The 22,468-nt window shown below is 49.8% G+C and overlaps 1 protein-coding gene across 8 annotated transcripts in view; it reads left to right on the top strand.

Moving 5' to 3' along the window:
• The window catches only part of MIB2 (MIB E3 ubiquitin protein ligase 2), a 54,013-nt gene that overhangs the window by 12,463 nt on the left and 19,082 nt on the right, over nucleotides 1-22,468 (top strand). For 6 of the 8 annotated variants that reach the window (XM_053281299.1, XM_053281294.1, XM_053281298.1 and 3 more), the window contains exons 2-4: nucleotides 7,721-8,054; nucleotides 9,619-9,790; nucleotides 19,664-19,770. In XM_053281299.1, the coding sequence (XP_053137274.1) occupies nucleotides 7,808-8,054; nucleotides 9,619-9,790; nucleotides 19,664-19,770 (526 nt within the window). In that variant the 5' untranslated portion in view covers nucleotides 7,721-7,807. Of the gene's footprint in view, nucleotides 1-5,960; nucleotides 6,048-7,720; nucleotides 8,055-9,618; nucleotides 9,791-19,663; nucleotides 19,771-22,468 lie in introns of those variants that run through there. The other 2 variants (XM_053281295.1, XM_053281301.1) reach the window with 2 other exon arrangements.

Consider the following 22,468-nt stretch of genomic DNA (forward strand, 5'->3'; position numbering starts at 1 on the left):
TGTACTTGGTGGTCCTCTTCCTTCAAGAAGTTTCTTTTGGTTTCTGGGTTCTTCCCTCTCTTAGGCAACGAATCAGCTGGAGTGTTTGGTACCTTCGGGGTGTGTGTGTGTGTGTGTGTGTGTGTGTGGTGGGCAGGAATGTTCATGGTGATTCTTGACAAGGTCTGCACCGCTAGAGATGCAAAATGGGTGGTAACAGCGTACGACTTCTCGCTTCCCATATGTTCTCAGGCTTTGATTGTCCTGACCATTGGGCCAGAAGACCTTGGGGAAGCCGCTGCCAGTCTGTGTAGACAATACTGAGCCTAGATGGACCAATGGTCTGACTCGGTAGAAGGCAGCTGCTATTCCCCTTAAGGGATGAAGCCACTCTGGGAAGAGCAGAAGGTTTCAAGTTCCCTCCCTGGCAGCATCTCCAAGGTAGGGCTGGGAGAGATTCCTGCCTGCAACCTTGGAGAAGCCGCTGCCAGTCTGTGAAGACAGTCCTGAGCGAGATGGACCGCGGGTCTGACTCAGTATGTGGCAGCTTCCTATGTACTGTGTGGCAGTGGTTGAAGCAGGAAGACAAATCCAGATCCCCTCAGCCATGAAGCCCACTGGGCCATCTTGGGTGAGTAATACCCTCTCAAGCCTACCTGCCGCTTAGGGTGGTTGTAAGAAGTAATAGACCATGAGCGAGGCCCGCCAATTTTGGGCAGCGGTATCATCTCAGGGGATGGATGCGATCATAGTGATTTGGGGCAACATCTACCCCACTGGAGATAGAAATTGGTGATGGCACTGTGTTATCACCCTTCCTTTATCCCCCCCCCCCAAAAAAAATTAGGGTAAAATTGTAGGGGGGTTTTGCACAGAGGAAAGGGTCAGCTCACCCTGAACAAATGCTTGGCCTCTCTCCGTGGAGTCATCTTGGGAGGACACTCCTGCCCATTTTCATTTCCATTCCTCTGACAACCTGGATCAAATTTTCTGGCAGTGTTTGTGTTCTTAAAGCCAGATGAAGCTTTTAAAACACTGCTGCAGAATTGGAACCTAGGAAGCTGCCACCTACTGAGTCAGACCATTGGTCCTTCTAGGATGGTCTACCCAGACTGGCAGCAGCTTCTCCAAGGTTGCAGGCAGGAATCTCTCTCAGCCCTATCTTGGAGATGCTGCCAGGGAGGGAACTTGGAGCCTTCTGCTCTTCCCAGAGCGGCTCCATCCCTTAAGGGGAATCTCTTGCAGTGCTCACACTTCTAGTCTCCCATTCATATATGCAACCAGGGCAGACCCTGCTTAGCTAAGGGGACAAGCCATGCTTGCTCCCACAAGACCAGCTCTCCTCACTTCTAACTGGGCCAGCTCTTATCCAGAGCTGTGTGTGATTCTAATATTCCTTATACTGCAGAATGTTGATATTGGGCAGAACCATCAATATTAGGAGCCTTCCAGCTTGGGTTTACCAAACTCAAAACAGCCAGCCACGCGTCTAGTCCATAAGACCATGAAAATGTAGGGGCAATACCTGGTATGGCCACTGGGGTGCTGGACAGGGTTTGGCTTGCTTCCCCCTGCAAAGGTGAGGATGCCCTGATCCCACTGACATTTTTTGTGGGTGCTTTCTGATTTCATAAGAAATAAGAATTCCACTTATGCTGGAGACTGGGTTTCCCCCTGCGATCTTTATAGAACGTCTCCCACAATTCAGCTTTGGCTCTGGGAGAAGGTGGGATTTCGTGGTGGAGTCTTTGGGACGTGCATCCATGGCTTGAGAATCCCAGCTTGTGAAGGGGGTGGCGGTGATCATTGGGGTGTGTGTGAGAGAGGATGGCACTCTGCACATGCTCAGATGCTGCTCCTGCCACTCAGGTAACTTCCTCTTCCTCTGCTTCTCCCCACACGCGCCTGATCTGGAAACAGGAGGGCACACCCCTAACTAAATGAGCTGACTGTTTGGAGTGTGTGTGTGTGGTTTTTCCGCCCCTCTTTTTGGAGCAGGCACATGGAGAAACAGGCAGGCCATTACCTCTGCAAAGAGGCTGTTATTTCAAAGCAGGCCAGCAGGGGTTTAATTAAGGCTCTTATGGAATAGAAAGACGGGGCCTTCGCCTTTTCCAACCCACTCTGCTCAGCTTTCCTTAATAAAGTTGTTCCTGTGGAAACCATCAATGGCTCCCCCCCCGCCCCTGAATTAAAGATTCTGCTTCAAGGTTCTGCCTATCCCTCCCTTATGCCGGAGGCTGTGATTTTTATATATAATTTCTCCCGCTGCACCCACGCAATTCAGTTTTGGCTCTGGGAAAAGCCTGGATTCAGCCGCGCTCACAATTTCTGCAGATGTTGCATTGTGGTTTATATATATATATATTTTTTTTAAATGAGATATTTCTCTCCCGCCCTTCCTCCAGAGAGCTCACGGGTGTGCATGGTGCACCCCCACTTTTAATTCTCACAACAACCTTGCGAGGCATGAGTTGCTAAGCAGGGTTCACCATGGTTTGCATTTGGATGGATATCTACTGTACTGTAAGATGGGGGCATAGCTCAGTGGAAGAGCATCTGCTTTGCATGCAGAAGGTCCCGGGTTCAGATCCCTGGCAGCATCTCCAGGTAGGGCTGGGAAAGGCTCCTGCCTGAAACCTTGGAGAGGCGCTGCCCGCCTGGGTAAACATACTGAGCTAGATGGCTTGACTCGGCTTGACTAAGGCATTTTCCTATGTCCCTTTCAACTCCTGCCTGTGGGCTTCTCAGAGGCATCTGGTGGACCACTATGCGAAACAGGATGCTGGACTAGATGGGCCTCCTTGGGCCTGACCCAACAGGGCCGTTCTGTACTTGTGAGTGAGTGTATGGGTGTGTGTGTGTATATATATATATTTTCCCATCCTCTCCTGCCAATGGAATTAGCAACGCGTGTTTAAACCGCATGGCAAGTGGACCGTTAAAACATGCTTTTTGAAAGTGCTTCGGTCAGGAGAACGACCCGGGCGATGCCCGAATCGGTCTCTGAGTCGGTCCATGGGTGTGTGGGTGTCCTCTGGCGAGATTACATAAGACCTCATTTGGCATTCTGGGCCCATTTGGCCTAGAGAAGGGAAGATAAAATGGCCCGTTCGTAATGTGCCCAAGAGACGTTGGCCGCCCACGAGGATTCTGGGATTTGCCTCGCGTAGAACTTGCTGCTCGGAAGAGAACGTGGGATTTCTTTGCTCTCTCTCTGCTGCTTCTCTAGTTTCACATACCCAGTGCAAATTGAACGGCATGCACTTGTCTCTTGTATGCACACGCACATGATTTATTGGAAGCTCTTCCTTTCTCTTTCGGCTTCACTTGATGGACTAGGGCTGGGGAGACCCAAGTTCGAATCTCCGTTTGGCTATGAAACTCAGCAGGTGACACTGGGCCAGTCACTTCTCTCCCTTCCTAACCTACCTCACAGGGTTGTTGTGAGGATAAGCATAGCCACGGACAACTCTCTGGGCTTCTTGGAGGAAGTGTGGGATAATATAGATGTAAGCACAAATAATGGCTTTCCTTTGACTAAGTCTTAGTACGCCTCTGCTGGTTGGTTCTGAAGTGGTGAGTTTGAATCCCCTGTCTCTGATGTGCACTTTTAGATGATGGTTATTCTAGTGTGACCAGCTCAAGGTATGCTAGTCATTGGCTCTGCTCCCTGGTACACCATTTTGTAGCTAGGCTGTATTTTGGGAAGGACTGTAGCTCAGTCTTGGTTTTGCTTGCAGAAAATCCCAGGTCCAAGCCAGCTTCTCCAGGTTGGGCTGGGGGGAAAAAACTCCATCTGAAAACCTGTACTGGTAACAATAAACTAAACTGAGCTGCTGCCAGTCAGTGCTCACAATACTGAGCTCAACGGACCAAGGGTCTGACTCAGTAGGCAGCAGCTCTGTAATCTGGCTGGTGAACTGGCTGTGTTTGTTTGGATCCTGCCGGTTTCCCAGCCCTCGCCTTTGGTGATATCAAGCGAGTCTGCTTTGCTTTGTATTTTGAACTTGCAGCATGAAATAAGAGCAGCCCCACCCGTCTTGTCGGGCCCGGAAAGTTCTGTGATGCAAGAGGAAATCTCGAAGGGTTTGTCTGCAAATGTCTAAATGCCAACTGCCTTCAACGCAAGACACTTTTTTCCTTCTTCTTTGCTATTGCCGACGTTTGTCCTCCATAATCTCACAATGCGCGGGAAAGTCCAGGATGTGAAGCCTGCCTTCTGTGCTGTTTTTAAGAATGGTTTGGGGGGTTTTTTTAGTGTTTCTTTTTGGACATCGCAAAGACGGTCAAACCTCCTCTCCACTCACTCCTTTGCTAACTGTGATGTCCAGGGTTTCATATCCTCTGTCTGCTGAGTCCTTAATTAAGACTGACAGCCATAAGCCCCTTAAGGCCTGGGTTTTAATTGTTGTCTCGGTTGAAAGAGGTTTTCTTTTTCTTTTTGGCTTTCTTGATGTCTGTAGCAGGAGGGAGATCTGGGTGGGAAACGGTATTTTGCACACACCCCTGAATATCCATGCTGCTGCTGCTATTGTTATTTCTTGTTTACACAGTCAGACAGGTGTTATTGACTGGTTTGTTTTATCCAGACATTGAGTCCTTCCCAAGGACCTGGGATGGCTGGATTTTATTGTCAATTGTTATAGATATAGTCGCAGAATATAGGCTGTTCCCAATAAAGTTGCTTTTTGTAGTTGTCTGATGGTGATTTCTGTGGCCCCTATGGTGTTGAGGTGCTCTTCAAGGTCTTTTGGAACTGCACCCAGGGCGCCAATGACCACTGGGATGATTTGGGTCTTCTTCTGCCACAGCCTTTCAATTTCAGTTTGTAGATCTTTGAATTTTGTTATTGTTTTCTGTTTCTTTTTCTTCTATTTTGCTATCACTTGGTATTGCTATGCTGATTATTTTGACTTGTTTTTCTTTCTTCTCGACTACAGTTATATCTGGTGTATTGTGTGGCAGATGTTTGTCTGTTGTCGGAAGTCCCATAATATTTTTGCATCTTCATTTTCTACAACTTTTTCGATTTTACGGTCCCACCAATGGCTACAGGTAGCTTGCATATTTTGCAGATGTTCCAGTGTATCATCCCTGCTACCTTGTCATGCCTTTGTTTATTATTATTATTGTTGTTGTTGTTGTTGTTGTTGTTTTTTGTTGTTACATTTCTATACCACCCAACAAAAAGGTATCTAGGCCATTCACAGAAAATGAATATGACCAATATTTATATGCTACTTTCCAGCAAAAGTTTCCCAAAGCGGTTTACATAGATATAAATGAATAAAATAAATAAATTGAATGGCTCCCTGTCCCCAAAGGGCTCACAGTCTAAAACAGAAACACAAGGCAGACACAGGCAACAGCTGCTGGAGGGATGCTGTGTGGGAGATCAGCGGTCCCTCTAACCAGGGTTCCCAGATGCTGTTGACTACAACTCCCAGCATTCCCAGCTGCAATAGCCTTTGTTTGGGGATTATGGGAGTTGCAGTCAACAACATCTGGGAATCCCCGGTAGATGGAAGGAACAGTGCTGGGGATGGATAGGGCCAGTTGCTCTCCCTGTGCTAGATAAAGAGAATCACAGCTTTTAAAAGGTGCCTCTCTGCGCCATTAGCTATGAGCATTCATACCCCCGAGATAGTAAAGGTAAAATGTGCCACCAAGTCGATTTCGACTCCTGGCGCCCTGTGGTTGTCTTTGATAGAATACAGGAGGGGTTGACCGTTGCCTTCTCCCGCGCAGTATGAGAGGATGCCTTTCAGCATCTCCCTATATTGCTGCTATATAGTACCAGTGGGGATTCGAACCGGCAACCTTCTGCTTGTTAGTCAAGCATTTCCCCGCTGCGCCGTGGTCCTGTCCCCCCCCCTTGGCGGAGAGCCCGGGTGACACGCCCATTTGGGAAGATAGCACCTGGTTGCTAGGCAGCCGCCTAACAACGGCTTCCGAGTTGATGGGTATTGGACCGCTGGTTGCTAGGCAACGGTGGAGAGCATCTCCCAAGGTTCTTCCCAGTGCCTCGCCCACTGTGGCTATATCTTGGTTTCTCCGCGCTTGAGGTGGGTGGCGAGGAGTCCTGTTTTTCGGGGGAGTGTCTTTCACGGGACGGTGGTGCCGTCTCGTGACGACGGGCACCCTCGGCGCGTGGCGTTGGTGGTCGAAGCCTCTTTGCCGGCGGTTCTCGAATGCGAACCGAGGTGGACCTGGCTTAGGGAAGGGGACCGCTTCGTTCTCACTACCTCTGCTCCCATGCTGGGTTCCCCATGGGGCACAATGAAGCAATCGGTGTGTGTGTGGGAGTCAGATTAGGGACACGGGGTCCCCTTATTTTCCCCTCTCTGGCCGGGACGCTGTCTGAGAGGGTGACCCCTGGCATTTCCGTTTGGGAGTCACTTTTGGAGAAGGTATGGTCACTTAGCTTAACGCCCTTCTTAGGAACCTAGGGTGCTGCCCTCTACGGAGTCAGACCCTTGCTCCGTCTAGCTCAGGATTGTCTACCCAGGCTGGCAGCAGCTTCTCCAAGGTTGCAGGCAGGAGTCTCTTTCAGCCCTATCTTGGAGATGCTGCCCGGGAAGGAACTTGGGACCTTCTTTCTGCATGCAAGCATGCAGACGCTCTTCCCAGAGCAGCCCCATCCCGTAAGGGGGATATCTTACAGTGCGCACAGGTGTCTCCCATTCCAATGCAAACCAGGGTAGACCCTGCTTAGCAAAGGGGACCGTTCATGCTGGCTACTGCAAGACCAGCTGCCTGGATGCTGAATCCAGGTTTGGCCCAAATACCCCGATTTCCTCCCCGGCAGCAACCCTTGGCTATTTTTTATCAACTCCGGGTCTTTGAGTGATTCTTTTTCCAGGACAGATCCCCTCGGTTGAATTTGTGGCCTTCCCACTGGTGTTAAAGGGATCCCCGTTTCGTTCATCACTGCCCAACCTTGACTTCCTCAGCACTGCGGGCTCTGTGTGTGTATGTGCTGTCTGGGTGAGTCGTGTTTGTGTGTGTGTGTGTGTGTGTGTGTGTGTGTGTGTGTGTGTGTGCGTGCACAAATCGGGTGAGCAATTGCCTTTTGTTTCCTGTCTAACTATTTTTAGTTCCAAGTCTTAATTTTGGCGTTCGTAGTCAGACGGGATAGAATATACGTCTCGCCTAAAATATATGTGGCTTTGTATGAGGTTGGTTCTTTTCGTGTTTTTGGTTCTAATCCACCCTAGAGCGGAGGTGGGCAACCGTGGCCCTGCCAGCTGTTGTTGGACTACAACTCCCATCTCCCACTGCCACAAGGGAGATGGAGTCCCACATTATTTGGGGACCCAGGTTTGAGAACTTCCCCATGCAGATATGCAGTAGGGCATCTGTGTTCTGTCAGACGACACCTCCCGTCATTCCCCACCACGGTGGTGTGGCAGGGGGTGATGGGAATTGTAGTCCCACATCCTTTGGAGATCCAGGTTTGAGACACACACACACACACACACACACACACACACACACACACTTATAAATATGCAGTAGGGCATCTGTATTCTGTCAGACGACACCTCCCGTCATTCCGCACCATGGTGGTGCGGCAGGGGATGATGGGAATTGTAGTCCAACATCCTTGTGGGACCCAGGTTGGAGAACCTCTTCCTTAGATCAAGACTGGACGGGAAATATTGCGTTTTGGAGAACCGCCCTGAGGGAGTTGATCTGGCTCGCAGGGAATTCCCAACCTCTTCTGTCTCCTCTCCAGATTTCATCCATGTCCTGCTCTGTCTGCTGCTGCCCCCATGAGCTGGCCGGCCACCAGCAATTGAGCTGAGGTAGCCTTTGGCCTGTGATGGACCTAGACCTCTACGCAAGCATGCAAGTGGGAATGCGTGTGGTCCGGGGGGCCGATTGGAAGTGGAGTAACCAGGACAACGGCGAGGGGAACGTCGGGACGGTGGTGGAGATTGGCCGTCAAGGTAGCCCGACGACCCCCGACAAGACGGTAGTGGTCCAGTGGGACCACGGGACCCGCACGAACTATCGGACCGGATTCCAAGGGGCCTATGACCTTTTCCTCTACGATAACGCACAGATAGGTAAGAGATCCCCGGTGCTCTGTGAGAGGTAAGCAATCTGGGTGGAATTTTGGCCATCGGCACCATCAAGGGATGAGTGCTCATCGTGGTTTTGGGCAGCCCCCTAGTGATGGGAAAGAGGGGATAGCATGGTTGGGCTTCCAGCTTTCTCTGGACGTGGCCATTGGCACCATCAAGGGACGAATGCTCATGGTCATTTTGGCCATCAAGGGACGAGTGCTCATCGTGGTTTTGGGCAGTCCCCTAGAGATGGGAAAGAGGGGGTAGCATGGTTGGGCTTCCAGCTTTCTCCGGACGTGGCCATTGGCACTATCAAGGGATGAATGCTCACGATCATTTTGGCCATCGGCACCCTCAAGGGATGGGGTGATCGTCTTATGCACCTGCAGCTTTCTCTGTGTCCTTGTCTTTTCTTTTATCCCTACCTCCCCCAAACGATTCGGGTAAGATTACAGTCATTTTTTGCACGGAGGCGAGGGTAAAGATCAGGGTTAGGGGTCCCCATGAACCATTTGTGGTCCTCTCTCCATGGCGTGATCTTTGGAGGGCCTTCCTGCCCGTTTTCATTTCCATTCCTCCGACATCGGTAACATTTTTATTGTCGTGTTTGTGTTTTTTAAAAGCTTGAAAACACCATTGCACATTTTGGCCTCTGCAGGCCCGATGGTCAGGACACTCAAAGCATCATAAGGTGCTTTGGGGTGCAGTTGGGAGCCCCCATTTTGTGTTTGGGTGCACCCTCCTGAGACCCTCGTCGATTTCCATTCATGGACTTGCTGAAATCCTGGTAGAAAACAGCAGCCGATGGTTGAATTTGTCCTGTCCGCCGGGTTCTCTAGCGTGGACACGGTGTGTTAACGCTCCTCGTTCGGTTTCCAGGAAGCTGATGCAGCTTGCAGTCAGATTGATGGGATGGGTAATGTGATTCCCTGGGCTGTCGTCCCCAGGAGAAACTCTGGCCTATTTATTTTCCCTCCCTGTTTTTCCTGGGGGAACGGAGGACTCCGTTTGCTCATTTAGCGACGCCAGTCCCCGGCGGGGAAGTGAAAGGATCGGAGTCTTTGCCAAACGGAATACTGTGTGCGGCTCCCCCCCCCCCGGCCCATTTCCATTCTCAAAGTTGAGCCTCTGGACTACAACTCCCATCACCCCCTGCCACTACAGCAGGGGGGCGATGGGAGTTGTAGTCTGGCGGCATCTCGGGACCCCTGTTTGAGAACACGCCGCAGAGGAGAATTGGAAGAACTGTGAAGGGCAAGGAGAAGAAGCCAGGGGTTGGAGACCCTTCCCTGAAAGGAAGTGCGACAGCGTTGGGGGCGTTGGTGGTTGTTCAGAAAAAAAAGGGGCTTAGAAAAGTTCCTGGTGGGCAGATGTAGCTGTTACTGCTCAGAGTAGAGCCTCCACATTTAGGCACAGTATACCTTCGATGGCCATTTCCTTCATTCCTGGCTGGTGAGCACCTGCTCATTGGGAAACGGGTCAGGGTGGACATTGGATCTGATCCTCCGAGTCTCGCGCCTAAGCAGGTGGCGTTGTTGCTGACGGTTTTTCTTGTCTCGCTCAGGCGTCCGCCACCCCAACATCATCTGCGACTGCTGCAAGAAGCACGGGATCCGGGGCATGCGGTGGAAGTGCAAAGTCTGCTTTGACTACGACTTGTGCATGCAGTGCTATATGAACAACAAGCACGACCTCTCCCACGCCTTCGAACGCTACGAAACCGCTCACTCCCGCCCGTAAGTTCTGAGTGGCTCATTCCCCCGCAAACCTCTGGAATGTCCCGGAGCTCGGGGAGGAGTGGGGTTTGCCGGGGGAAAGGCAGGATAGTTGCCGATGCATCAAGTCTCGGTGAGTTCCGCAGGCTTTTACGAAGACGACGAATATTTAGATACTGCTTTTCAAGTTCCCCAAACAGTTCAAATAAATAAATAAATAAATAAACAAACCAAACGGCTCCCTGTCCCCAAAGGGCTCACAATCTTAAAAAAAGAAAGAAACATAAGATAGACACCAGCAACAGCCACTGGGCAGGATGCTGTGCTGGGGAATGGATAGGGCCAGTTGCTCTCCCCCTACTAAATACAAGATAATTGTGTAAACCGCCCTGAGCCATTTTTGGAAGGGCGGTATAGAAATCGAATGAAGGAATGAATGAATGCATTGCACCTTTTAAAAGGTGCGTCTTTGCTCAGTTAGTTGGGGTTCCCACACCATTACGTGCATAGGGGTGCACGTGTTGGACTTAACTTGCACCCATGAAAAAGCTAAACAGAGCACCAGATAGTTCTCTGAGGGCTGTTTACCCTTGTTACGCGCCTGCGTGCGTCTGTGTTGATAGTGCAAACCCCGATATCCGTACTTGGCCTCTTCTTCTGGAGTCGCACGCTGCGTCCGACCAGGGCTGCATCCCTTTGGCCTGCCAGCTGTCATCGGACTACAACTCCCATCATCCCTCGCCGCAGCGGCCTTTGGCAGGGGATAATGGGAGTTGTAGTCCAGCCGCAACCCCTGGGGACCCAAGTAAAGGTTTAATCTCAGTTCTTTAGTTCCGTCGATCGCTTGTGTGCCCCCAGTCCGGGGGCTATTTGTGTTGTGTGGTGGGGGGCTGAAAAATAGCGTCCGAGTCAGTAGCTTTGCAGACCGGGCTTTTCGCTCTCCAGTTGCAGAGGCTTCAAGGAGAAAGCGTGGAAATATTCCGCCATTGATTTAACGCTCCATTTTAATCCTCTCCAGGCGTTGAGGATGAAAGTGAACACTTCTCTCTGCTTTGATCAAAGTCAGGCACTGGCTTTGTGAGCCAGAATATTCTGCACTGGGAAAGTTTTTAGAAACGATTATTTCTTAAAACAGGGCTGGGACCCCGATGGGAGTTGACCCCTCTCCCAAATAACCCCCCCCTTCCCCCAGACACGATAGCTTCCTACATGCAGTGGTTTTCTGAAATGACGGAGCATCTAGAGATCTGTCCCTTGTTTGCACTCATTCGCCCTGCCTTGTCAAGTGGTACAGTCCCAGGAGAAGACTGTACCACATTTTATTTCCAACACAGATAGGGTTGTAGATAGATCTTTAAAAAACCTATAGATCTTAAAAAAAAAAAAAAAACCACCCACAAAAAACTCACTTGAAAGTGTCTTCCAGCACTCAGGATAGTCAAAACAATCAAACGCATTGAAAAGAGAAAAGAATGTAAGCAGAGTAGATCTTGTGAGACTGAGAAGATCGACTTTCACAACGTATTCTGGCTCTAGATTTCTGGGAGAGTATCCCAGCGTCGAGTGTTTCATCAGTCCTGAAATAGAATGTTTTATTTTTTGTTTTCTCTCTTTCACTTCTCCAAACTAGCGCTCAGATCAGTTGCACACTTAACACACTCGAAATCTGCGTTTGCCGCTTAGCGAGTGCTGCTGAGCAAGGGCTCTCACAAGCCCACAGTTGCGCCCATGCTCTTGGGACACAGGATAAGAAGCTGCCGCCTGAGTCAAGCCCTTGGTCCATCTTGCTCAGTTTGGTCTACACTGACTGGCAGCAGCTCTCCAGGGTTTCAGAACAGGGGTCCTTCCGGGTCCTTCCTGGATGGGCTGGCAAGGATTGAACCTGCACGCAAAGCAGGTGCTTTCCCACCCAGCTGTATCCCCACATCCTACAGCGCTCAGATGTAGTCTCCCATCTGAATGCAAACCAAGGTGGACCCTGCTTAGCAAAGGGGACCGGTGGTGCTTGCTGCCCCAAGGCCAGCTCTCCTCTGTCCAGCACATCCCCACGATTCCAACAGCTTTCCCCAACAAGCGGCCCCCATCTTCCCGATCACAGGGAGGTCTAGAAAATCCAGAGCTTAGGCGGCAGAATCTCTCTTTCTCTGAAACCAGCTCGCTCGCTCTCTCTCTCCTCCCCAAGGCGGTGAAGTTAATCGAGGAACGTGAGCTGTCAGTACGGATCGCTGGCGGAAAGGGGGCCCGTGCTGCGCTTTGTGACACTTCCCTGACTCTGGGCTTGGTGACTTTTAGCAGCCTGGAGTTTGCAAGCCGGAGCTCTTAGCTGGTGCGACATTTATGGGAGAGATCAGCGAGGCACGAAGGATGGCAAAGCGGGGATGAGGCGAGCATCGGAGAGAGGCTGGGAGTGTTCTCCTTTCTGTGCCCCATGGATGGCGGCGATAGAAAATAAACTGACTCTGAGCTGCCCTGGGAAGCCCCTATATGCCCAACGGGCAGGATAGAAATACTTGTAATAAACCAATAAATTTGCGCTTCCCCAGGTACTGGCAAAGTAACCTGCAGATATGTCAGTTTCACAAACATCCGAAGCGGGGAAATTTAGGGGGCAAACCTTTCCTGCCCCCGAAACTGCCCGATGCCACGAAATGGAGCAGAATGTTCATGGGCCCACAGGGCACTTAACAAACAACCAGTGGGCGGAGCCAGTGGAACTGGGAAGTGAGGAAGGCTGGAACAAAAAGAGTTAAAGGTTTCTCAGCTTGGAAATGCCCTCTGACTCGAACATGCTCAGACGCATGCTCAGGTAACACATGAACACTTACTTGAGCGTGCGTCTGAGCTTGTACGTGTCAGAGAGTATTTCCAAGCTGAGAAACGTTTATCTCTTCTTTTTTTGGAAAAACCTCTCAGTTCCATTGGCTCCGCCCACTGGTTGTCTGTTAAGTGCCCTGTGAGCCCATAACATTCTGCTCCATTCTGCTCAATTGCATTGGGCAGTTTCGGGAGTGGGGAAGGTTTGCCCCCTTGATTTCCCCCCCTTTTTGGATGTTTGTGAAGGTTACTCCAAATCTGCCAGTACCTCCCCCTCACTCTCAGGTCCTTGGATTATGCGTCCATGAGGATCATAACCTTTCCAGCTATTTCCAAAACAGATGCATAGATTCATTTAAGAATCTTGCCTTACGCATTTGGGCAAGAAATTATTCTCTTTGTCTTCTTCCCGGAGAGTAAATCTCATATCTGAAGAAAATCTCAAAGGGAGAATAGCTTGCTGTCTCTCAAAATGTGCCAGGCGAGATTTTTCGGTGAGTTCATCAAGTTGGTTAAACGGTGAAGGGTTCCGCTCTCTCTTTTGCATTTGGTGCTGCGGGAATTTCCCCCAACATCTTTCAGAGCAGTCAGGCCCCAACTGTCATTAGAAGGTGGAAAGCATTCAAAAGTTGCACCCTGTAAGGCAGGATTTATAAAATTTTGCCTGGTGTGGATGTTGTTGGACTACAACTCCCATCAGCCCCAGATAAAGGCGATTGTGCCTGGGGATGATGGGAGTTGTATTCCAACAGCACCCGTGGACCCTCATTTGAGACTGCCTGAGACAGGGGAAATTCTTCTCCCCCTCTCACAACACTCGAACCAGGGGCCATCCCATGAAATGGATTGCCAGAAAATCTAGAGCTGACAGAAGGAAGTACTCCCCCCAGCACATGCATATTCTGCATAATTAATCTGTGGAACTCTCCGCCAAGGGATGTGGTGATGGCCATCAATTTGGATGGCTTTAAGCGGGGCTTAGATGGATTCATGGAGGACAGGTCTCTACATGGGTATTACTCCTGATGGATATAGGGCACCTTCAGGCTCAGAAGCAGGACGCCTCTGAATCCCACTTGTGGAGGAGCAACAAGGAGGAGAGCCATTTTTGGAAGGGCGGTATAGAAATCGAATTGATGATGATGATGATGATGAGAGGGGGAAAGCTTTTGTCTCCTGCCTGTGTGCTTCCCAGAGGCATCTGGTGGGCACTCAGATGGACCAAAGGTCTGATCCAGTACAAGGTAGGTTCCTTCCTTCCTGTGTGAGCCTACGTTGACCCTGCTGCCATTTTGAAGGCGGCAAAACGGCAGTGAAGAACGTTCCTTCCCTGTCTGTCGTTGGCCACAAGGAGGCGCAACAATGCCGACTCAAGAAACCGTTTTCTTTGAGTGCCTCCCAGCCGAATGTATACCTTACATTTTTTGTCCCGCTCTTCCTCCAGTGAGCCCAGGGTTGCGTTTCTCCTCGCCGCAACCCTGTGAGGTAGCTTGGGCTGAGAGAGAAGTGACTGGCCCCGAGTCACCCAGTGAGTTGGCCGAATGGGGATTTGAACTCGGGTCTCCCCGGTCCTTGCCCAACACACATCGTCTCTGCGTGTCCAGGAGAATGGAAACCCGTTCTCAAAGGTTCTGTGAATTGGAGCGTGCATCCTGTATCTTTGCTGCGTCTCTAGCTATGTCCGGGTTCTCCGATAACTCGCTTTCCAATGTTGTCGTTTTTTAATTCTGTTCATTACTGCGTCTTTCCGGAGGGACTAGATCCCCAGATCCTCCCGACACACATACACATCTTCTCTTGGCTGTTTAAATCTGGATAAAGCATATCGGATTCCATTTTAAGGAGAGGAGCTTTGGGCTGGTTGCCAGTTTGTGGCATCAATAGCAGATGTTCTCACGGAGACGCTGTCTCCGAAAGCCAAGGTTACGTCCACTCCAGATGGCAATGTGTTGATTAGGGAATCAACATCTGGCTGAAGTAATACATCTCAGACCTCTTGGAAAAGAGACTGAGAGGATGACAGAACGGAGAAATTGGAACTAGAGGGTTTTTTTTGGTGGGGTGGGGAGGAAGGGGGCATGTACAGAATTCCCTGCTAACTGAGCAAAGAGGCATCTTTATAAGTGGTGGATTCTCTTGTATTTAGCAGGGGGAGAGCAACTGGCCCCATCCGTCCCAACAGTGGCCGTTCCTGGTGTCTGTCTTATGTTTCTTTTGTGAGCCCTTTGGGGACAGGGAGCCATCTTGATTTATTTTTTATTTCTTCATGTCAACCGCTTTGGGAACGTCTGCTGGGAAACGGTATATAAATATCCGTAGTAGTACAGAAAGGCCCGTAGGCATTGGAGGAAAATGGTGTGATCCGGTCAAAATTGGGGGAAGGATCTCTTATTTCCATGTGTTAATTTGTGTAGATATTTGCAGCTGGCACATTGCGATGGTCTGTATTGATTTCCTTTGCCGGTTCTTGTGGTGGTAAAGTAATTTCCAGCGCTAATTTTCCTCTGACTGGACTCAATGTTTTTGTCGAAAGGCGTGAGAGCATTGCAGAGGCGACTACCCTTTGCTGTCAAGCTTGGTGGATGGGGGAACAGAAGGGGGAGCGGGAAATTTTGGGGTGGGTGGGGGGCGAAACCCACTACCTCTTGGAGTCATCTCTGGAGCAGAGGCAAGTTTCTCCATTAGGGCGCGTCCAAAAAAGCATGCCACTTAGGCTTCTGAAGATTCCTGGCTCTTCGTCTTTTAAATAATCAAGTTTCTAGCCCTTATGGACACTGGGAAGCAATATGCAGTTGAGAGTCTGGTTTGGCTGGGTGTAGGAACACAGCAAGCTGCTGTCTACCGAGTGTGAGACCATTGGTCCGTCTAGCTTGGTTTTATCTACTCTGGCTGGCAGTGGCTCTCCAGGCAGGAATTTTTCTTGGCCCTCCTTGGAGATGCCGGGAATTGAACCCAGGACCTCTTCTGCATGTTAAGACAGTTTTTCTACTACTGAGCTATGGTTTCCATCCCCAACTATTATTACACAGTTCCTTCCTTTGGACTGGAAATGAGCCTTTGCACGTCAGCTGGTTCTCCTGCCTAGCATCCCTCCGGTCTCAGGTTCGAAATCTGCTTCGGGCCCGAGTCGTGCCGAGAGACTGAATGTGGAAGAGGTTGTACTCGGAGGACCCTTTCCGCCGACATTTGAGAAGTGGTCCTCTTTTTTTTCTTCTGGACCCGATTCTGAGCAATAACCTTGAACTGAACCCGGTCTCCTCTCCGCCAGCAACATGCCGACTGCAGAGCAACTTACGAGGCGGGCCTGTGGACTCGGAGGCGGTGGTGCCTCCTGGATTTAATCTAATTTGAGTTGTTTTCCTTCCAGATCCTGGAGAACAACCAAAGCTATTAAAGAGTGCTGCCGAGCGGCCGCAGGGATGCATGTAATCACGGCAATATTGCCTTTAATAACCATTTTAATTAAGGAATCAATTTTCAGGTCTGTGCTGACCCAGAAATTCCTGCTGTATTGAATTTCTAGAGGGGCTTTCTGCTGGCTAGGGGTGAGGAGGAAATTGCTGTGCATCCAGTGGCAGGAGAGAGTTTGTCCTCCGGGTCAAATTTCTGCCGGGAATCGGTGGAGCTGCGGAATCCCCCTCTCTCGGCTCTGAATCTTTCCGCACAGTGGTTATGCAAATGGATAAGCGATCGCGGGCTATGGAAGCAAATATGTTGTGCGTCTCTGTGCATTTTGAAAAGCAGAGCCGGCGTGATGTAGCTCAGGGCTGCATAACTTGGGCCCACTGGCTTTTTGGGGTGGGGTGGGGTGACTACAACTCCCATGATCCCCTGCCACAGTGGGGGGTGGGGGATGATGGGAGTTGTAGTCCAGCATCTGTAGGACAGCCAGAGTTGTGTGGCCCTGGCATAGTGTGGAAGTTGCTTTCTACCCGAGTCAGCCCATTGGTCCATCTGGCTCAGTATTGTCTACACAGACTGGCAGCGGCTTCTCCAAAGCTGCAGGCAGGAGTCTCTCCCAGCCCTACCTTGGAGATGCTAGGGAGGGAACTTGGAACCTTCTGCATGCAAGCCTGCAGATGCTCTTCCCAGAGCGGCCCCATCCCTTCAGAGGAATATCTTCCCATGCTTGCACCTGTAGTCTCCCATTCAAATGCAAACCAGGGTGGACCCTGCTTAGCAAAGGGGACAATTCATGCTTGCTACCACAAGGCCAGCTCTCCTCCCAAATCTTCTCCCTCCATGGGACCCCAAAGTACTCAATCCTGTCTGGAGCATTCCTTTGAGCTGTTGTTTCTTTGCCCTCGGCGGAGACTGATCGCTTCGGATTCTCCAAGGGATTGTTTACCAGAATAGGACTGTTCGTGTCTCTTCATCCTCCCCTTGCTGAGCGTCCTTTCCTCAGCCTTGTGCGTGACCAAAGTCGGCTGCAGACCTTGGGGCAGGATTTCCTTTTAGCTCCTCTTGGGTGCTGTCCAATCAGAACTTAGTTGCCTGCACCTGTTGGTTTCTTGCTGAGAGGCTCTTCTCCATTCAGAGTGTGACCTGTGGCGAGGTTTCCTCAAATTGTGGGGAAAGGACGCCTTTTAAAAGTCTTCTGTTTCCCCGAGGCGCCTTAGGGTTGCTAACCGCCTGGCCTGGATTCTCCGCGAATCGATGTCAATCTCCAGGTGACTCTTGAAAGCGAGCTTACAGATTTCAATGGTTTGATGTTGTGCTAATATTATATAAAATATTGGGCGCCTGGGGGAAACTCCAGGAATAGCTTCAGTCAGCGCTGCCAGCCCTACTTTTAACAGAGTTCTGGGATCGGCCTGAAATCTCCTTGTATCGGAAGCGAGAGTCACCCGGAGATCGCTTCGGGTTCGAGGAGATTTCGGGCCAATCCTGGAAAGCTTCTGAGAAAGCGATCCTGGAGATCTGAAGTGTGTGATCTTGTGGAAAATGGTGGGAGGGAAAAATCACGAAAAGTCGCTTCAGTCAAAGCTGGCTACTGTTAGATCTCCTCCTGCACTCCGTAGCCCAAGAGGTGCAGTCGAGTGTCGGTTGCTCCTAGTTCGTTCCGGGACGACAGAGGTGCAGAGTTCCTGAGTGGCCTCTTGGCCCCCAATCTGGGGAATGCAAAGTCGCCGGTTAGCCTGTCTGTCTGCGAATAAGCGGCCTGCTGTTCTCTAAACACATTTCCGGGCACGTCAGGCTGCGAAAGCAAAATCTGTTATTGAACATGGGCGGGCCAAAAGGTGATCTAGGCATTTTCAGTGGGCTGGTAGGATACCAGTTCTTAGGCTGTGTTAAGGGGTTTATCTGCCCATCTCACGACTGGCTGCCACTGGGTATTAAAGGCGGACGAAATAAGGCTTTGGGGATTTGATGGACTTGTTTGTCCGCCCATCACGGAAGTCCACACTGTGCCGGAGACCGGTAAAGCACAGAGAAGATGGAAGCGGCCTGAGTGTCGTGCGCTGACTGCGGGGGAAACCTCTCGCATCCCGAGACGAGATTTCCAAAAAAATCTTGGCTGGTCTCTCCTTGGTAAAAAAAGAAACCCCTTTGGTTTTGATTCGGGAGCCAGAAGAAACGGGAAACCCGACACGGGAGACTTCGTCCAAGTGTAATGGGCATCGGAAGTTGCTTCAGCCGGACGTCGGATCCCGTGTTCACTATTGTGTGGGTATAACATATCGATGCAAGTTACCCGGGGCGTAATTAAGCGTAAGGAGATTTCATTGGGTTTGGCTCGATACGGTGTTGGTTGTGATGTCTGGGAAAGTGTGTTTCGCTCTTAACACTTGTGGGGAAACGGTTGAAATTTGTGTATTTTGTTATTAATTGCAACTTTAAAGTATATGCCTTTTTTAAAAAAGGAATGTTTTCATAGATGTTGTCTAGAAATCGAGTGCTGATGTGAGAATTTGGGGGAGATTGGGGTGCAGAAGAAGTTGAGGAAGGGGAGAGAGAAATTTCAGAAATTTCCATTTGCAAATTAGATTGCCTTTTGGTAACCTAAGGATTGGATCCCATTAGCAAGCAATTAATCTGTGTCTGTCAAATATTCTCCTTATTTCCCCACGGAGCTTAGCAGAAACCATTGAGAATTAAGCCTGCTATTAATCTGTATAGATCCCCCCCCTTCATTTGAATATAGTCCAGCTTGGATTTTATTTATTTTGTTCACACTAGAATGTGACAGAGCTTTAAAGAAGGATGCTGGATCAGGCCAGAGGTCTGTCTTCGTCGAGTGTCTTATTTTCAGCAGGGGACAGACAGATGCCAAAAGGCACATACTAAAATGTCTGAGCAAATGAAAAGATTTTCACCAGGTGCTGAATTATAATACAGACTCGGTACCAGGTGCAGCTTTAAGCAGGGAGTTGCCTGGGCAAAGGAAAGGTCTTTCTTTAAAAGAGAGGCAACTATGAACCCCACTCCTTTTATCCTCACAACAACCCTGTGAGGTAGGTTAGGTCCTCTAATTGAGCACCTCCCCTCCCCCAAATATATGAGCCTCGGGCTTCAGAAAATTCAGAGAGCCAGCGTGGTGTGGTGGTTAGAGTATTGGTTTAAGTCCAGGGAGACCAGAGTTCGAATCCTCATTCAGCTATGAAACTGAGTGACTCTGGGCCAGTCGCTTCTCTCCCAGCCTGACCTACCTCGCAGGGTGGTTGTGGGGATAAACAGAACCCTGTACCCATCTCTGGGCTCCTTGGAGGAAGAAGAGGATATCAATGTAAATAAAAGAAAATGAGTGTGTGCTTGATCCAAGGTGTGAACTTCATAACTGGGTGCAGATCTGAACTCGGGTCTTTTCCATCTAACCCTCTAACCACTATGATGCACTGCCTGGCTGAATTTTCTGAAGCTTGACTCTAGTGCGTTTGCGGGGTGGATGGGTTGCGATGAGAGTGCCCTTGGCTTGAAAGATATACCAGCTAATTTTGGAAGGGGTGTGGGTGTCTTAAGAGTGAGAGAGAGCGCACAACTACATCATTGCAAAGCTGGAATTGGGATAGCTCGTTAAAATGCTTTTGATGAGCAGTTTAATTAATGGTGTGTCTTCTTTTGTGACTTTCCCTTTTGCAGAGTCACTGTGTGTCCGCGGCAGAATCTCCCTCGCATCACACTCAAGGGGACTTTTCAGGGGGCGAAAGTGGTCCGAGGCCCCGACTGGGAATGGGCTAACCAAGATGGTAAGAAATGTACCCTTTTCAAGTTGCCCTCCATGGGGCGGGGAGGGGGGGGAAACGTAGAGCAGGAGCAGGTAGGAGCTGGGTCGGGATCGCTGGGTCGGGATCGCTGGGTCGGGATCGCTTGGTCGGGATCGCTTGCTGTCGAGCGGCAATCGCTTTGGATTGCTCACGGAAGCGAGCGAAACGAAAATTCGCCGCCGTGGCTGGCTTTCTGCGAATGGCTTCTTTGGTGGCCTCGGTGTTCCTTACCTGTAAAATGGGGATGCATGGTGGTTTGCTCTGCTGCCCAGGTTCAGGGTCTTAAATTGGAATCTTTGATCTGTCGTAACTGGCGGGGATTTGCAGCCGATACAGGTAATCTGTTGGGTTCATGGGGCGCAGCAAGGAACTGCCCCCCGCCATTGAATCAGGCACGTTACCGCCTTTTCAATAACTGTAGCTATAAGCAAAGTTTCACATTGATGCTATATATATATATATATATATACCCATACCCATACCCATACCCATACCCATACCCATACCCATACCCATACCCATACCCATACCCATACCCACTGGCCAGAGAATATCTGCTTTAAGGCCATATTTTTATAAAACACTTAGATATTATAGGCGGTGTCTGAAATGTGCAAATCATGTCAGTAACGGAATCAAACTGGGGGGGGGGGAGGAGGGCATCTTCTCTGATTCCATTTCTCGTGTCGTTCGCACGTTTCAGACAAGGAAATATCTAAAGGTTTTGTTAAAATGTGGCCTTAGAGTAGGAGATGTTCTCTTGCCAAATAAAGTGGCAACCTGACTGATTCCGCTACCCTTGGGGGTTGATTCCGCTACCCTTGGGGGTTGATTCCGTTACCCGTGAGATGGTGCGGCGTCCGGTCTACAGCGGTTTCTCCCAGAGTTTTAACAATCTACCTTGCAAAGAGGTGCAGTGCAGTCTAAATGGGTTTGAGATGGGTTGCGTGATCACGATTGCTTTCTGACTCACTCTGAGCCCGAAAGCAGGAGACGTGACAGACGGGACGTGTCCTCCCCTGCTGGGAACTGTGTCAGACGGGTCCAACTCTTGACCTTTCAGCTCAGCCTCTGGGCTTCCCCGCTCTGTCCTTCTCTCTTCTCCCCCCCACCCCCAGAAACTTCACTCTAATCTTCAGGGCTTTGTTGCAGCTTAATCCGTGAAGGTCATAACCTGCAGGTGTTATTCTGGAAGCCACGTACGTGATTGCAAAAAGATTGCACTGAGAACATATTTTGGGTGTGTGTCTCTGTGTTTAAAAAAGTTTGTATCTTACATTAAAATCTCACCACTGAATGCTGCTGCTTTAATCTATCAATTTGCTTTTAGTGTCGATTAAAAATGGCAGTTTAGTCTCCGAAAGCCAAAGTATAAATACTCTTGTCTCTTTTGGGAGGGTATTATTACAATCTTGTATAAATGGCTCCAAATGTAATTTGACCATGCTAAAAAAAGAGGAGGGACTTATTTATTTAAAATACGTCCTTCAGCGGAGCAGAATGTTCATAAGACTCAGAGGGCAGTTAACAGACAAGCGGGTGGGCAGAGCGAATGGAACTCTGTAGCAAAGAAGGGCTTGAACAACAAGAGAGGGGAATTTCTCAACCTGAAGAGTGCTCCCTCAAGACAGTCACAACCCCTTCTGCTTGCTAAAACGTTCACCAGGCGCAGGCAACGCATGCACAGCAAGGATAGACTGCTGTATTTTGTGGAGGGTCTATACTTGTGTCTATATTTTGCATGTTCAAAACATCTGGATGTATTTCCTGATCTATGCACATATAAATGCAGTATATCCCTTTGGGATGTGCTCCCTCTTTCTCCAAATTATGATTTTTGGAACTTGGTATTATTCAGCAGAGGTTTTTTCCCTCGCAATCCGGTGTCGATGGCAAGAGGCTAGCCACGGCATTCCCTTTTCTTCTTTGGCCTCCACCTCCTTCCCCTTCTGTGCCTACTGATTCATCACAGGATGCCAAATCTCTTCCACTGAGCCCTGCCTCAATCCTATTAGCTTTTTTCATGCACTAATAAATTTCTCTGAGGAGGGCACCTTTCCACAGCAAAAGAGACCCAGGCTTGCTTTGTCATGCTAGGTCAGTGGAGGGGAAAAGGAAGCCGTACAAACTTCAAACGGATTCTCTCCACCTCCTGAGAGTTTCCATGGTCGATAGGCGACCTTCATAACATTGCCGGCTTCTGGACCTACGGAAAGATGCTGGGGTCAAAGGGGGTTTTGTGTTGGTTGTGTTCAAAGCCACCTTTGTTCTTTTGCAGCTGGGCTGTTTGTGCCATAAAGCCTAGAAGTGGTACTGTGTATGTGCTTCATTCCCCTCCCCATCAAAATTCTGCAAATTGAGGTTATGCTAATTGTTCTGCAACTTTTGCAGTTATGCAGATTCCAAAGTCACCTTTATTCTGGTGCAGCGGGACTGTTTAGAAACATAGGAAGCTGCCATATACTGAGTCAGGCCATTGATCTATCTAGCTCAGTATTGTCTTCACAGACTGGCAGCGGCTTCTCCAAGGTTGCAGGCAGGAATCTCTCCCAGCCCTGTCTTGGAGAAACCAGGGAGGGAACTTGAAACCTTCTGCTCTTCCCAGAGCAGCTCCATCCCTTAAGGGGAATATCTTACAGTGCTCACACTTCCAGTCTCCCTTTCATATGCAACCAGGGCG

Source organism: Hemicordylus capensis, chromosome 16 (genome assembly GCF_027244095.1).
Source record: "Hemicordylus capensis ecotype Gifberg chromosome 16, rHemCap1.1.pri, whole genome shotgun sequence".
NCBI classification, from domain to species: Eukaryota; Metazoa; Chordata; class Lepidosauria; order Squamata; family Cordylidae; genus Hemicordylus; species Hemicordylus capensis.